The sequence below is a fragment of the Dromiciops gliroides genome, chromosome 3 (genome assembly GCF_019393635.1).
Source record: "Dromiciops gliroides isolate mDroGli1 chromosome 3, mDroGli1.pri, whole genome shotgun sequence".
NCBI classification, from domain to species: domain Eukaryota; kingdom Metazoa; phylum Chordata; class Mammalia; order Microbiotheria; family Microbiotheriidae; genus Dromiciops; species Dromiciops gliroides.
The window spans coordinates 77292794-77311164 of NC_057863.1; the positions used below are offsets into that span (position 1 = coordinate 77292794).

General features: G+C 34.7%; 1 protein-coding gene across 3 annotated transcripts in view; it reads left to right on the forward strand.

The window, feature by feature from the left end:
* Positions 1 to 18371, forward strand: part of ERBB4 (erb-b2 receptor tyrosine kinase 4) — a 1387693-nt gene that overhangs the window by 986191 nt on the left and 383131 nt on the right. For all 3 annotated transcript variants that reach the window (XM_043992847.1, XM_043992848.1, XM_043992846.1), the window contains exons 8-12: positions 759 to 872; positions 2970 to 3096; positions 10001 to 10074; positions 11617 to 11707; positions 15328 to 15527. In XM_043992847.1, the coding sequence (XP_043848782.1) occupies positions 759 to 872; positions 2970 to 3096; positions 10001 to 10074; positions 11617 to 11707; positions 15328 to 15527 (606 nt within the window). The remainder of the gene's footprint in view (positions 1 to 758; positions 873 to 2969; positions 3097 to 10000; positions 10075 to 11616; positions 11708 to 15327; positions 15528 to 18371) is intronic.

Below are 18371 nucleotides of genomic sequence, written 5' to 3' on the forward strand. Positions count from 1 at the left end.
ATGTAAGCTTCATTTGTGTTTCAAAATAACTCCAAGCACTTCTAGATTTTAAACTTGCATCACTACATAAAATGAAGTAGAACTGCAGGAAAACACAAACTAAATGTCATGTAGTTTATTAAGCCTGTAAAAAGAAATTTACACTGTCCTGGGGGCTCTTAGGGTATGTGGGATCAGAAAAAAATCACAGTTAAACAAAACCAAAAAACAAACAATTAGCAGCCATCTCTACTTCCTTTTCTTAGACGAGTATATAAAAACAGTGCACTTCTCTCCCTCTCCCCCTGTCTGCCTGTCTGTCTGTCTGTCTGTCTGTCTGTCTGTCTCTCTCTCTCTCCCCCATTCCTCCCTCCCCCCCCTTTGACTAAAAGTTTGCTCACCATCATCACCATTGTTATCATCATCATCTTTAGTGCATCAAAGCTTGCAAAACACTTTGAAAATATTATATTATTCACACAACATCGTTGAGAAGTGCTATAGTAATCCCTATTTTTAGACGAGTACATTGAGGCTGGAAGATCTCAAGTGACTTGCCTAAGCTCACTCAGATATTATGTATCCAAGGCCAGATCTGAACTCAGATGTTTCTGACTCCAGATATAGTGCTTGATCAGCATAAATGGAAAAGTAGGAAACTATTATAAGAGAAAAGTCATGCACTTCATTGTTTACATGGTCACTTCCAGATACCTGAACAACTCCCTCCTCAAACCTAAGCAAACACTCTGACTGAACGTTTTACTTTTCCCTTGCAGATAACTTTGTGGTAGACTCCAGTTCTTGTGTACGTGCTTGTCCTAGTTCCAAAATGGAGGTTGAAGAAAATGGGATTAAAATGTGTAAACCTTGTACTGACATTTGTCCTAAAGGTAGGTTATGGCTGTGGTACTTCTAGAAAGAACCTGGAGATAAGATTATATCTCCCAAATCATTCAATATAAAGAAGGTGTGTGTGTGTGTGTGTGTGTGTGTGTGTGAATTAATTTCACAAAACATAAAGGGAAATGATATTCTGTACCTTTAACATATTGTCAAAAGTCTAATTACCGCAGGTACTGTGCTAAAAAGAAACAAAAGGTAAAATATAGTTCCCTATCCTCAAAAAGCTCACAATCTAATGGGGCAAAATGACCCACATACTTGGAAAATAAGTTATAGAGAAAGCAGATAAATCAATCTATAAATTGTACTGAATTCTACAGTTTCTAAGCCTCAATTGTACACACTCATTATGTATATAAATAAATGTTACTATTTCATTATCAGCACATATTTCTTGATCTCTGACTATCTGTAAGGCACAAACACATACACAAATTGAACATGGCTCCTGCCTGTGCAGGAGTGTTCTATTTTAGTTAGGTAAATAAGACATTTGCATTATATTAGCACCAAATGTCCCAATTTCCAATCCAAGTAGATTCCCAATAGTCAGTGGAAGTAGGATTTATCTGAACCTTGAAGACTAGACAAAGTTTTGTTAAATGGGAAAGGCCAAGATTCGAACTAAGGAGACATCAAAAGTGGAAAGTCCCAACTCATTTGTAGAGGAGAATTATCCACTAGTGTGGAATATTTCAGGTATTTTCGATTCTTTTTCCATTTTATTGATTGATTTACTCATTTTCCCCTCTTTTTCCTTTTTATTTTTAAACATCTTTATATGGGATGGCTTTCTTGTAGGGGAAACAGGGATGCTGGTGAAAATTTTAGCAATGTTAAAACAAAACAATTAATAAAATGTATTTTTAAGAGCAGGTGGGGAATTCAATCAATCATTAAGCATTTTTTGTGTATTTTCTATGTTTAGGGACTCTGTTAGATGCTTGTGATAAAAATAAAAAGAATAAAACAGTGCCTATTATCAAGGAACTTGCAAGCAGCAATGGAAAGAACAAGTTTATACAGAATCAATATAAAGAGAATAAATATAGAGAGGTACTGGACCTGTTATTTTATTAGCATGGACACCTCCTGTATAGAGAAACCCATTCTAATTAAGTGACTTCCTGGAATTACAGAACCAGTACATTTCAGAGGTGCACCTTGAATCATGGTCTTTTGCATCTACTGTGCCTTGCTGCCTCTCATAAAAACATTAGGGAGATTTTGAGGAATCAGAAAAGACTTCATGCAGAAGGCAATTCTTGTATTAAGAAAGAGAGATTCTATGAGACAAAAATAAAGAATGTATATATTCCAAACAGAAAATCCCACTTGTAAAGACTCAGATGTGGGAGATGGAGTATGAGGAGAAAGGAAAGTCTTAAAATAAACCATGAAAAAAATAACATTCATGGAACATTAGAGGGGGGAGGTAAATGACAACTCAGACTTATTGCCCTAAAGAAACCAAGTAGGAAGAATAGGTGTATATGCGTATATGTGAGTATTTAGTTCAATCTCCACTGACATACTGTTTGAATGTCTTTCTCTGACCCCTGTTCTTGAAGACTATGCCAATGAGACACACTTGGCCAGTCCATGTAACCTGGAATACCTTTGAGCACAATCATAGACTGCATGTCTGTTGAGAATAGGAATAGTTTCCTTCTTTACATTTTTATTTCTATCACTTAGCAATATATCTTGCACATAGTAGGCTTACTGTTTGACAGATTTTTTTGAGAATCACCCCAAGTTCATAGAGTGTCATCCCCAGAAGAGGTACAAAATGACAAATATTTTTAGTGGAACAACTCTTAAGAACTCTTAAGTCATTGACGGGGGTTTAATTTGTGTTCATGAGAATACCCACATTGACAAAATTGTAGCTCATTGAAATAAGTATAACTCACAGCAAGATGTCAGTTGATTTTAAGTTCAGATATTTGATGGGGACTTGTTTCTACTTAAAACTCAAATGTATGATTGTCAATACTAATAAAAACAATGAGAATTGGAATAACTACTTATTGAAAACTGCAGTTTTATATTTTTCCTATCATTTTTTAAAAAATATACAGCATGTGATGGCATTGGCACAGGAACTCTGATGTCTGCTCAGACTGTGGATTCCAGCAACATTGACAAGTTCATAAACTGTACGAAGATCAATGGGAATTTGATCTTCCTTGTCACTGGTATTCATGGGTCAGTACTAAAACTTCATTCTGTTCTTTTTTTTTCCTTTACTGGGGGGGGGGGGGCTGGGAATAAAGGTCAAATAAGTTTTTTGTTTTTCTTTCTTTCTTTCTTTTTTTTGGGGGGTGGGGGTGGGGCGGTGCATGGGATATCATGTGGCAGAGAGATTACACTACTTCTCTTTGAGTCTGGAGGACAAAACCAGAAGTAACACCCAGAAATCCCAAAGTGTCAAATATAGACAGTGTCAGGGAAAAACTTTCTAATAATTAGGGAAATGCTCCAAACTGGAAAGGAACCACCTCTCTTCACTGATGATCTTCAAGGAGAGGCTAAATGGCCACTTCTAGGATATATTATAGTAGGGATATCTTTTCAGTTCTGGATTTACTAGATGGCTATTGAGGCCCCTTCTAGTTTAAAAAAAAAATGGGTGGATCCGTCTGGTGTGAGGGAACATATATGTAATCCCTGCCACTGGGGGAAACTGGATTTGCTAAACCGCTTGAGTTTAGGAGTTCATAGCTGCAGGGTACTAAGCTCATTGATCATCTATATTAAGTCCAGAACTAATATTGTGAGTCAATGGAAATGAATTGGGGGATGGGGGGAGGGGCAAACCTGCCCAAGTTGAAAATGGAGTAGGTCAAACCTTCCACGATGAGTACTGAGATGGGGCCCATGGGTAGACAATATGCTTCTGACTTGGAGGAATAGGAAGGCATAGTTTAAAAAACATCTTTCATTCTATGTTTAAAAAAACAAGAACTTGGTTTAAATATGGATAGTTTTTTTTCTGAGTTTTCTTAATTTTCCACTTCATCACTGACAACCATCATTCCTAATCATGATCTATGAAAATATTCAATGTTAATTAATAAGAGAGGAAAGCTGAAGGTTTGAAAAGGTATCCATAATTTAAAGTTTGGTGATTCACAAGTAAAAAAAAAAAAGATGAGGGGGAGAGCAGATTGTGAATTTCATCTAAACTTTGAGCACAATGCTGATGGTTTCCCAAAAGAATAATTTTCAGAAAATATTGCATAATTTTAGACAAAACACACACATACATGTAAGAAAACAGTGTTCAAATTACTAGTTGAACAGTGCATAATTATGTAAATCAATAAATCTCTAAATTTCTAAAATGTGTAAGTTTCTTGAAGCTGAAATGCCAATCTATTCTTTTCAGGAAGGAGTGATTCTAATGTTTCTACTTAACAATCACTTTATACTTCAGTTTCTCTCTCTCTCTCTCTCTCTCTCTCTCTCTCTCTCTCTCTCTCTCTCTCTCTCTCTCTCTCTCTCTCTCTCTCTCTGCTCCCTGCCCCTGTCTTTCTCTTAGTAAGCAATAAGTATTGAACCTGGTCTGTTTGATGAATTTCAGTTTTAGAACATACAAGAGAAACAGTGTCTGTGATCCTTCATTATAGAACCACCTGCTGGTTTTATCTGGGAAAACAACTGATCTTATACTTCTAGATCTATTTGTTTATATTATTGCTCAATCCCAACATATTAGTGCCACATGCTACAGTTAAATAAACCAACTCACAATTAACAATTGAAAGTTTTACTTTGCACATGAATCACACTTATCATAATAAAATGGATGTAACATATTACAAATAAATATTGTCCAGGTAAGATCAGAAGAAACATTAGAAAAAAAGCAATTATGTTTCTCTGTGCAACAACTGTGTGTGTTGGTATATAAAATACTTCTGTTGCTTAAAATATTTTATAAGGTTCATATATTACATGCTGGAATAAGTTTTAAAAGCTGTTTGGATGTCTATATTGAATCCCCCCCCCCCATATAACCGGAAATATAACATGTAGAACAATGACGACATCTCTCTATTTTTAATTATATTCACAGTGTGATTAGGGATTGAACAGAAATTTCCTCCTGTATATTGGATTAAAATAGCTTAAAAGACATATCCATCTATATCATGGTATGTGTTGACACTTGAAAATATTAAATGGAATTAGCTCTACTCCATCTGCATTAGCGAACACTGGAAAACAAGTTTAATTTGTTATTTTTTTTTTTTACATGACATTCTGGTGATTAATCAGCAGAGTTAGCCTACAGGGAATTCTATCTTATTCTTCATTTTCATTCCCATGGTATGAAGGCCACTCAACTAAGGGAGAAAGTTTTAGAAGTAAGACACTTTAATGAGTGGTATTCAAGAAATCTGCTTTATTTTGAGAAAGGTAGGGATTCTATTGACTAGATTGCTTAAATCATGGCTTCTTATGCTAGAACCCCGAATTCTCAATCTGTCCATGGGAATCTATGAACTAGGATGGGGAAAATTGCATTATTAACATCTAAATGCAATTCAGCATTTCCTTCTATTATCATATATATGTATGTACATATATGTATGCAGATGTATACATATGTACATATACATACACACTTACATATATTTTGCATGTATCTATATATCTTTATATTTATATCTGTCTATCTATCTATCTATCATCTTCTAAGAAGGGGTCCATAAGCTTCACCAGAATGCCAAAAGTATCTAATATATCTATCTATCTATCTATCTATCTAATATATATATATATATATATATATATATATATATATAAAATGATTAAGAACCCCTGCCTTACATTGACCATACATGATCATACATTATCATCCAAGAAATTCTATTTATCTTTGTTCCATAAATGCATAATCATATGTATAACCATGTATAGTAGTCGATTAGTACTCAGCATGGAAAGAAAAAGAAAGTGTGCTCTCATTGAGTTGAATATTCTGTCCAGTGATACTCAACCTATTTATATCCATCCATCCTGTGTGACTTTTGCCCACATTCTCCCAACAATTTTCCACAAAGGATTTATCCTATATATGGGAAGCAACTTAATAGAAGTAGAAACACTCATTCAAGGGATGCTGTATTATGAAGCAGGAGTGCCACACATTCACATAAATATAATTTGGTGTATGAGAAGGGCAGTTTTTCCACATGCTAATAGAATCAATCCTTCTTATCAATTTAGGTAGAGCAAGAGGACTTAAAAATGGCCTTAAAATACGTGTCTCAAGGTCAATCTGGGTCATGAATTAGAAATAAAACCCTAAACCATCTCCTGATCTTTTTTTTTTTTTTAAGTTAAGTTCTTTCTGGATTTCATGTTGAAATTGCAATTGTCTTCTTAGGACATTGGATTAAAAAAAACAACATCCAGTTTTCAGCACCACACATTGAGTAGCAAACATTTTCTAGAATTTCAAATACCAAATTAAAGCCAAGTGACTCTTATGATGACAATATTTCTTAAATAGAGATTTCATGAGTCTTAGTTGTCACTCCAAGTACTGTCAGTATTTAATTATAGCTATTATGCCTGAAGAATTGAAGTGAAAATTAATAGAAACATGTATCTAAAAAAAACTGCATCTAATATTTTCCTGGCATAAAAAAATTGACTCTACTTTCTCTCATCCCACCCTCCCATTTTCTTGCCACAATGATAAGCCCAACCTGTATTTTCTGAAGCCCTTTCCTGTCATCTTGAGAGAAAATAATATTGACATGAATGCATCTCAGGGGCTGATTCCTTTACTTGCCAAAAAAAAATCTATTTTAATTATTTTTAAAAGGTGAAAAATAAAGGAAAGTACAAATTGAAAAATCCTAGCACCTCAATCAACTATTTTACTCTAATTACCCTCAATAAGCTACTAACCAGTTTTTAATAAGATCATGTAGCTTGGTTAAAATAGCTAAGGGGCTTCTATGAACTATAACAAGAAGAACAAAGTCATATTAAAATGGAATAAGATGATACATATCTGAAACAAGTTTTCTCAAAAGGACTTTAAATTGCTCCACAAATTATCAAGGACTTAAATCTTAATTTCTGTTAGGCAAACTGAGGCTCACAAAGGTTAATTGGCTTGTACAACCTACAGGAAAACAGGGGCTAAAAAAGGGATTCATTATACCTCATCTAATATGGGGACCACTGGCAATGCTTCACTATTTTAAGTTAAAAAAAAAAGTGACAACATTTCTTTCCCCTTCTGCCAAATTTTGTTTTGTTTTGTTTTGTTTTGCGGGACAACGGGGGTTAAGTGACTTGCCCAGGGTCACACAGCTAGTGTCAGTGTCTGAGGCCGGATTTGAACTCATGTCTTCCTGAATCCAGGGCTGGTGCTTTATCCACTGTACCACCTAGCTGCACCCCCCCGCCGCCAAATTTGATACTGTTTCTGTATGTTGGATTAAACTGGGAAAATGCTATCAAAATACATCACTTTGGGAAATTATCAGTAAGGGACAGGTAAAAATGGGGAGCCTGATGTTCCAAAATTATGGTGATAGAGAACTAATAGGAAATAATATTTCACATTTGTAAACATTGAGCATGATTAGAATTGAACATAAAAATCTACATGTTTACCATATTTTAACTTATGTTTAAACTTTATCTTGAGTCCCAGTGGCATGCTATGAGGTCATGTACAGAATAGCAAGCTGACACCGTATCTTTAGAACACCTATTAATTTAACTCTGAACACACTTTATGGGGAGAAAATACTTTTTGGGTTTCATGAGATAGTCAGATGTTACTTTTTAAAAGTTTGTGAATAGAAATGTTACTTTTTGTATAAGAACCATGAATAGCCAAATGAATTATATTCAATCTCTTGAGATTGCTGAGCTTTATGCTAACATTCCAGAATTCATTTAAATTCTGGCAACCTAGAAATGTTCACTGTAAAGTTTAGAATTAACCCCATTTATCAAGGCCTCTACTGAATGTTGAACATTCCATAAGCAAGTCAGTGTACTACATTATCCTACAAAAGAATAACTCCATAGATGTGTGTAAGTTGAAAACTTAGTTTAAAATTTGAAGGTATAAAAGTCTTCTACATGCAAGTAGTTGCTGTCAATTATTTTAGCAGCATAAAGGATTGGTTTAGCCTGTTTGCTCTCTTGTTCAACCTGAATTTAATATTTTGTTAGTACCTACTTATTGTAATAGGGAAGGAGTCAAGAAAATAATTTTTGAGTACCTTTTTTGATATCTGGGGAAATAGAAATAGTTCATGATAAAAAAAAAAAAACAGTGATCTGTGATATGTGACTGAGTTACAGGAAACATTTTCCATGTATCTGCCAATCTTGGCAGAATCATTTTTTGAAGCTCCTTTACCAGAACTTGTTAACCTAGTATTAGAGGGAAGCATTACATAGACATTTGCAGGGGACAATATGAAGTGCTGTTGTTAAAGAGGAAATATCAAAAGGACAGGGTCATTAATCATGAAATGCTCTTTTCCAGGAATTAGACTACAAAAGTAAACTCACTCTCAGGCCCTTTGAAATGAGTATCAAAACACCACAACCATTAGCCTGGCTTACCTATAGTGCCATGTATAGTTTTTTGGGTTTTTTGTTTGTTTGTTTTTGTTTTTTTTTTAATAAGAAAATGTATTTGATGCTACAGTGTGTTTATACTTGGCTTAATGATTTTATCATGGTTAATTATGTTTTCAAGACCAGCTAGTTTCCTAAGTTGGAATTTTTAAGAGGTTTTTTTAGGTTAATTTCTGATTATAAAATTAAAAAAAACCTTCTACTTATTTTTAAAATGGCAATAATATCCATAGATCAATAGCATTAATAATAGACATGCCTTTACTATCTAGAAAAAGGTAAAATCTTATTTATTTATTTGTTTGTTTGTTTGTTTATTTTTTGCGGGGCAATGGGGTTAAGTGACTTGCCCAGGGTCACACAGCTAGTAAATGTCAAGTGTCTGAGGCTGGATTTGAACTCAGGTCCTTCTGACTCCAGGGCTGGTGCTCTATCCGCTGCGCCACCTAGCTGCCCCAAAAAGGTGAAATCTTAAATAAAATAATTGTTTATTTGGGTGCATAAACTTTGGTTAAATTTCATTTTGTTTTCACTTGCCCTGTACTTTGACATGTATTATAAATACAAATGGACACAAATGATGCCTGTTCAAGGTTACTTAGTGGTATCCGGTAACATAGTTTTAGTTAGAATATGAGTACTTAGCTGAATAGGAACGGAACTACCTCTGCAAAGAATATTTCATGGTGAGAAGAGTCTTATTTTTTCCTAATAAAATATTTGTTCTAATAGATAAAAAGAGAGCTTCATCCCAAAGAAATATAGAAACCCAGATGCATTGATTTATAGTAATTAATTGTTAATTAATGGGGTTGATTAGCCATCTGCATCATACCTGAGGTCGTAAATAGCTAATTTCCCTCACCATTATTAAAGCACAGACATAATTTTATATAACACTTCCCTTCTAGATCTGATATAAGATTTTACAGAGAATATATAATTTTTCTACCATATTTGATTTCTAGAGAAAATGTAGACAAGGAGACAGCCCAATTTGTTTTAGTAATTGATCAAGAATTTTAGAGTTGGGAAGGATTTTTAAAATGACGTCTTAACAACTATCTCATTTGAAACATGAGCAACCTGAGACCCGGGGAGATCAAATGAATTATCCAAGATCATATGGCTAGCAAGCATGGCAAAGCTCAGACTTGAATCTGAAGCACATTTCAGATCTGGATCTTTTTCTTCTGTGTCACATTGGCACTCATGAACATATGTGAAATTGTCCAAATTTAGTTTTTTGAAGCCTCCCCAAAAAGCCTTTTGCCCCAGAAGTCTTAGAATGTACGATTAAAATAAACAACAACAACAAACCTCTCAGGATTATGATAGTGACTACAAAGAGTGTCCACGACACCTTACAGGATATGTTCAAGTTATATGGAAAAACTTGGTTTTAGCAACCTTAACTCTCAATGTGATAGAACTATACTAACTTATTCTCAAGTCATTCACTGAGAATTTACTCATCTTTTAGGGATCCTTACAATGCAATTGAAGCCATGGATCCCGAGAAATTGAACATCTTCCGAACAGTCAGAGAGATAACAGGTAACTATGGAGAGAGTTATAATGCAAAACAATTTTTATTCTGTGGTGGGTTTTATTTAAAATACATACAATGTTCTAATCAGATATTCTCAAAATAAATATGAACTCAAAATCATGACATTTTTCATAAAGGTCTGCAAATATCTAATCTTGTGCATACCTTTTGAAAATCTCTGCAAAGGGGGAAAATGATGGCAAAATTTTAAATTATTGTGTATTGCAAGTACCAAATGCTTCTCATACCCAAATAACATTTTTGTAATATTTTGTTACTTAATATAACAAATACAGATGTATTATGTTTTTGATGATATGGCAAAAGTATAGCATTTCATCATCCTCACCCATCATCTTTGTCATAGTTCCTCACATTTGCATAGTAATCAACACTTTTCAAGGGACTTGAACATATCTCATTTGATCTTCAAAACAGTGAGATAGATGGAGCAGATATTATGCCCCCAGCTTACAAGTGAGGAAAGTGAGCCTCAAAGAATATAAACGTCATGTCCAAGTTCACTTCTTACAGGAAAGCTAGAACTTAAGAACAGTCTTTCTTACCCAAGTCCATTAAATCTCTTTACCATACCACTCTGAAACTATAATACTCCTCAGAACCTGGGAGACTTCAATTTTTAGACCTCAAATTAGGGGTTAGAAGACATCAAATTAGGGGTTGTTGTTATTTGTAGTAGTATTAGCAGTCAGGGTTAAGTCACTTGCCCAGGATCACACAGCCAGTAAGAGTCAGAGGCTGGAATTGAACTCAGGTCTTCCTGACTTCAAGGCTGGTGCTCTATCCACTGAGCCGCCTGGCTGAGGAACAATTATCATTAAAACTATTATTTTAATTTAATTTATTTTTTTTTACAAGGCAATAAGGGTTAAGTGACTTGACCAGGGCCACACAGCTAGTAAATGTCAAGTGTCTGAGACCAGATTTGATTCAGGTCCTCCTGAATCCACCTGGCTGCCCCTCCTATTAAAATTATTATTAACAATGATGGTGATAATAACATTTGTGGAGTACACTAAAGCCTATAGTAAGCCTTATAAACATCATTCAGTTGGATCCTTTACCACATGACAGTGAAATAGATATGTGAGGAGGTTGAGGCACACAAAAGTTAAGACTTCAAAGAGTTAGTGATCAAAGAAGAATTCATTCCCAGGTATTGCTTACATTAAGACCAACCTATTATCTACCACATTATGCTGACAGTTGAAGTCCAAATCTTATCTTTCTGAAAACATTTGCATCAGAAGCTGACATTTTGCACTTTTTTCTTCCCCTCATTAGATATGCATTCCAGCACAGAAAGTATGAATGCAATTCTGAACCCCTTGAGTTGCTGAAAAATCCCATTATTGGAATGACATAGTTGCCAAACAGAAATGCTCTTGACCTATCTGTAGGTTTTCTCATATGCCCATCATGTTCCTTCAACATAAGGTGATCCTGTCATGTTTCAAGATCTGAAGGATTCACCATGAATAAGACAATGAGATACTGACATTTCTTTTTGCCCTTATCTTCCTCAGGTTTCTTGAACATACAGTCTTGGCCCCCAAACATGACAGATTTCAGTGTCTTTTCTAACCTGGTCACCATTGGTGGAAGAGTACTATATAGGTACGTGTTCAATATCTATGTTTTAGTCTGTAGAATTCTCAGAGTTCACTAGCAGTAGATACATTTCTTAAAGGCTCATGTAAAATATTAGAAATCTCTTGGTCTCATTGATTTCACTTCTCTAGAAATACCAACTTTTCCATTTTCCATCCTGGAGATAAAACTCCTAATGAAAAACATGCCATAAATGATGGACTACAGAATGTAGGGAATATGACTCTTGAATTTTCAGTGCCCTAAATCATTTAAAATAATATAGTACTTTTGCTGAGTTGAAAATATAGAATATAAGCCACAAATTTCAACCTTCCTTTTCATCATATTTCATCATCCTCAAAAGATATATTTGGGTGACAGTTACCCATTGGTGCTGACATTTGGATCAAGAATTGCAGTGATAGTATTTGAGTAGTTAGTTACTTTACCAGCTGATGGGTCTTCATGTACATAGTGTATGACAGTGAGATCAAAGCAGAGTTCAATAAATCTAGGGGATAGATTTTAACTAGCACACTACATCAGTAATTGAAATACTCGGCCAAAGATTTCTAACAGAATGGAATGTAATGGATGTGAGTATGTTTCAACACATTACATATGAAGAATTATTCAGGATATTAAGTGGTAAGGAAGTTATTAGAGAAATGGATGATGGGAAAATAAAAGAGACAGGCTGTCCATGAAGTAAGAATGGGAAGGGGAAGGCTAGCTGGGGGACAAATTCCATGCTCATTAGGTATACACATAAGGAAAAGAAAATCTGGAAAAGACAGGTATTATAATGGTAAAATGTTAGAACATGGGTGGAAGTCATGGAGGATGATTGAGATAGTCTGAGATCTCTACTGTTGGAAGGATTAACCACATGGTTCAAATAACCAAGTGCTAATATTTTAGGGGTTTCTTCTTACCTTGGGTTTTACTTGTGCATACTACTAGACATAGATATTAACTTGTGAACTTGAGGCGGGGAATTTTGAACTAGCCTGTGGGGTTTTCCAAGATACAAAATTATGGAAAATGGTAACTGAATTTTCCCTACCAAAATTTCACAGAAAAAAATAACTTTCAAAGTTCACTGACAAAAGTGTTATATTTGTACAAAAGTTGATAGGAAAGACTAAAAAGTAAGCCAACATAATGAAAAATAATAGTCAATGGAAACAATCCATCTGGATGATATATGCCATTAATGCTGACTCTCAGTTGAACCAAATGCTATCAATCAGGCAAAACATTCTGCTGATATAATAACACTCAGTACCTCTAGCAGATTGAGAAAAGTAACAATGATTTCATACTGAATGTCATATTGCTATTCATCTCTAAATGACCTGTTTTTCTTGTAGATAATTATTGCCATATTAAATTATCATTTGTAAAAAATAAAAACAAACTAGATATAAAATATTTTACTAAATAATTAAATAATATCTATTGGTTGGTAACACTGTAACAAAAATTATTTTTCAAGTGACAAAAAAGAAACATAAATCCCTTCACCCCAAAAAAAGAAAAATTGGAGAATGATAAAAATGTCCTTGAAATAAGACTTGTTTTTGTTATAGTAAGATTTATTGAATTTTGAGGGAAACTTTTAGGCCATATGCGTTTTTAGTGTTTCAATTTCATTTCATCACATTTCTTGATTTCTAAAACTTACATCCCATTCCTTATGGTTCATCTTCTTTCCATGATCATCAGAATATTTTAATCACTGAGGTACAGTTTATAATCCAATTAATTCTATATGCATTATGTTTATCACCTATATATTTTAGAGTAACTCTTAATGTTATCATAGCAATAACAAAGTAAGGGATCAAATTAGTTAGCATCTTCCTTTCGGAAAATGAACAGCTATTCAACATGCATTTTATGTGTGTGTATATTTGGGGATGGGATACTGTGGGAGGTGTGTATATACATGTCTAATAGGAACTATAAAATGGTCTATTTATATATGGTCTGGTCCTAATAACTATGGAAGATGAAAATATATAGAAGATGCTTTCAAGATATCCTGCCCTTAAGAAAATCTCATTGAGGAGCAGATGATTTTGAAATTCCACAGATTTCTTAAAAATGTTGTTTAAATTGATCAATAGCTATTAAGAACCTACTATGTTGTGGGGCAGCTAGATGGCACAGTGGATAAAGCACTGACCCTGGAGTCAGGAGTACCTGAGTTCAAATCCGGCCTCAGACACTTGACACTAGCTGTGTGACCCTGGGCAAGTCACTTAACCCCCATTGCCTAAAAAAAAAAAAAAAAAAAAAGAACCTACTATGTGGCACATAATTTGCTAGGCAATGGAGCTAAATAATCTCTCCTTTAATTAATTTACATTGTAATGAGGGAAAATATATTTATAAAATTGTCTTCAGAAATATAAAGATAATATAAACATATATACATCTGTAAAGTAGTTAAATAGAAGAGAACATGAAAGGGGCTTTGGAAATTAAGAGATCAGGAAAGTCTTCATGCAGAAGATGATATCTGAGTTGCATTTTAAAGGAAGGAAGGGAATACATTCCAAGTATGGAAGATGGCCCATGTAAAGCCATGAATATGTGAGACAGCTTATTGTGAAAAACGGAAGTAAGGTCAGAAACATGAATACCACATACTTTCTGTAGAATGCTGCAGAATACCATTGCCCCTCCTACTCATACTTGCTCAGCCAGCTTTCAGTCTTGGTAGATTTCCTAGGCCAGTTCTTATGGTAATTTACCATGGTCAATTTCATGGTGGAGGCTTCTGAGCATATCTGTTTTTTATAATTATTTTCCTAACTTTTCTCCTGAGTGAAAGATAACTTATCTAAATGCTTTTGTTTAGCAATTTGTAGTTTCCTGTCAAAGTTCCAGTATAAGAAAACTGTCCATAACTAATATCTTTAAGGGGTGATCTCAAGCATTACTCCATTCTTGTCTTTTCTGAGAATTCACATAGAGCCAGCTTATTCCAAGTTCATTCTGAAGGTGCCAACAGACCACATGCAGCAAATATCCCTAAGACTAGCATGAAGCCAGTCGGTTCTGTGTCTTATTGGGAGTTTCAGGTTTTGTTTGGCTCAAAATAGTCTGAGTAATTTAATTTGTTAAGTGCCTGCTGTGTGCAAAACCCTGCACTAGGTAGTGGGAATACAAAGATGGAAAAATAATGTTGTTTAGACTAATAGTGGTCATGCCATCTTTTTTTTTTTTTTTTTTAGTGAGGCAGTTGGGGTTAAGTGACTTGCCCAGAGTCACACAGCTAGTAAGTGTTAAGTGTCTGAGGCTGGATTTGAACTCAGGTACTCCTGACTCCAAGGCCACTGCTCTATCTACTGCGCCATCTAGCTGCCCCAGTGGTCATGCCATCTTAGTAATTTTTTTTAAAAAAATTTCCTTTGGGTTACTTGAATAAGATGCTTTCCAACAAATTATCGTGTGTTTTGAAAGTCTCTTTTACAAAAAAAAAAAAAGAAAAACCCAATACAAAACCTGGGAACTTCATCCATTTTTTATATTTCATTAATATTCCTTCTGCATGTAACATGTGACGATCTTTATGAATGAATTTAATGTTCTAGAAATATTCATTAATTTCTTTCTTTTATTTTTTTCTCCAGTGGCCTCTCATTGCTTATCCTAAAGCAACAAGGCATCACCTCTTTGCAATTCCAGTCTTTGAAGGAAATCAGTGCAGGAAACATCTATATAACTGATAATACCAACCTATGTTACTACCATACAGTTAATTGGACCACCCTCTTCAGTACTCTCAACCAAAGAATAGTGATTCGTGACAACAGGAAGGCAGAAAACTGTAGTAAGTACATCACCCAAGGTAGAAAATGTGGACTTACATTATGATTCTTGTCACAAGTGCTTATAAGGACAGGATAAAGGGTAGGATTCTGGTGGTCAGACAGATAAAATTGAAAAACGTAAAATTAATTATATGCTAACTATTTTTATAAGCTAGTTTTAAGGCTTGAAGAATGTTTTACAAATATTATCTCATTTTTAAGTCCCCACAATGGCCCAAAGAGGAAGGTGCTATTATTATCCCCATTTTAAAAATCAGGAAACTGAGTCAATGTGATGTTAAGTAATTTCCTAGAGTCACACAGCTCATAGAGTCTAAGGTTGAATATGAACTGACCTCTTCTTGTCTCTTAAGTCCAAAACTCTATCCAACACATCTATCTGCCTGCCTATCTATCTATCTATCCATCTATCATGTATCAATATTGTTCTAACATTTTGGTCTATTAAAAGTTGGACTTAGCATGGCATTATTTGAATCCCCGGAGTCCAAAATTGATAACTCTGTTAGTCTTCTCCAGCAAGAGGAAATCTTGGATGATATTATACATTCTGATGGAATATAAGTTCATTGGATGGTCAAGGCAGTAGAAACTGTGGAGGCATAGATTTGAGTGCACTTTAAGAAACAACTTCCTAATAGAGCTCTTCAAACAAAGAATGTCTTGCCTCAGGGGGTAATGAGTTTCTCCTCACTTGAGATCCCCATGAAAAGGCTAGATTACTACTTATAGGGGATACTGTTGGAGAATGCTAGTACTGATATAACTTATATTAAGTTATTAAGTTAACTTCTATTAAGTTCAGATTGGAGATCCCCTCCAGGACTAAGATTTTGTCATTTGGTGAATGGTTCTTTACACCCTATTGACAGGCTTTTCTATGTTGATGATGTCTGCAATTTAAGGTGATTTGCTATGATGACTTTTTTAAGGGGGCAGGGATCTGAATCTATGATTTCATAAGGGTAGGAACCTCCTACTATGCAAACTTCTTCCACTAATGGAAATCACCAACTTGGCTAAATTGAAAATTTGCCTGCGGTCATTGACAAGCTGAATGCCTTTTCCATGGTCAAACAGTATACACATGTTTATATATATACACACAGATATATGCAAATACATTCTTACATACATAAGTGTATGTGTGTGTGTGTGTGTGTGTCTCTCTCTCTCTCTCTCTCTCTCTCTCTCTCTCTCTCTCTATATATATATATATATATATATATATATATATATATATATATATATATGTTTCTCTAAAGAAACATGAGATAAGCAAATTTAGACATCTCCACTCCAAATGTTCATATGGACTATTTGGGCCCATCCTGTAGTAGAACCTTTCAAGTTATTACTGGTGTGATTAGCCACAATGGGACATACTGTATCCTGACATAGTGATATCATGTTTGTCCTCTTTAAGTATGAAGGACAACAACCACACACACACACACACACAGCAGTTCTCCCCAGAGGAGGGAAATATGATTTATTGTTGGTGCTCTGGAACCAAGATCTGTCATTGTATTTAGTCTGAGCTCTGATGTCCAATGATGTTTGTGTATAGCATGTACTTGGTTCTGCTTGCTTCATTTTGTATCAGTTCATGTAAATCTTTTTCATGTTTTTATATTGTGCATACTTAATTAGATAATAAAGGGGCAGCTAGGTGGCACAGTGGATAGAGAGCACTGGCCCTGGAATCAGGAGGACCTGGGTTCAAATCTGGCCTCAGACACATGATACTTACTAGCTATGTGACCCTGGGCAAGTCACTTAACCCCAATTGCCTCACCAAAAAAAAAAAAATGAGATAATAAAAATCTTATATGAATGATAGCTGAAAATACATTTAACTGGGAGCAAATGATAGAATTTATATAGAGACAAATTTAGCCTTAATATAAAAAGGAAATAAAAACTTCAATAAATTTGGTCATCTAAACATAAAATAGGCTTCCTTGAGGGCAAATGAATTTTCCTTTATTGTAGGTGTTCAAGCAATAGTTTCATGATTGTTTGCTGGGGATTTTATAGAAAGGATTCTTGTTCAGATCTGGATTGGGCTAGATCAAAGCTGTGAAACATCCAACCTAGACCACATGGCTGCCCTCAATACTTCCTAGCCAGATTAAAATACAATTCGAAAATATCAAACAAAATAAACACAAATATAATAAAACACAGATGATGTTAAAATGTAGTTTTCTAGGTCAGTATCTGTTCCACGGGGATCCTTATATACAGTTTAGGGTCCCATGTTTCTATCTGATTTAGTCACTATTGGTCCAGATAACTGCCAAGTTATCCTTCAGACTCTAAGATCCAGTGATTCTTTGGAATTCCTTTATTCTACATATTCTCTCTCTCTCTCTCTCTCTCTCTCTCTCTCTCTCTCTCTCTCTCTCTCTCTCTCTTTATATATATATATATATATATATATATAAAATACTATTTTCTCTTTCTCCTACCTCCTTACCTACCTACCTACCTACCTATCTATCTGTCTATCATTGTTCACTCATGTTTGACTCTTTGTGATTTCATAGACCATAGCACACCAGGCCCTTTCTTTTCTCCACTATCTCTAAAAGTCTATCCAAGTTCATATTCATTGTTTCCACAGTGCTATCTATTCAGCTTATCCTCTGTTATCCCCTTTTCCTTTTGCCTTCAAACTTTCCCAACAGAAGGGTGTTTTCCACTGAGTCCTGACTCCTCATTAAATGGCTAAAACATTTAATCTTTAGCTTCTGTATTTCAGTGAATAGCCTGAATTGTCTTTAAGTATTGACTGATTTGCTCTCCTTGCTGTCCAAGGGACTCTCAAAAGTCTTCTC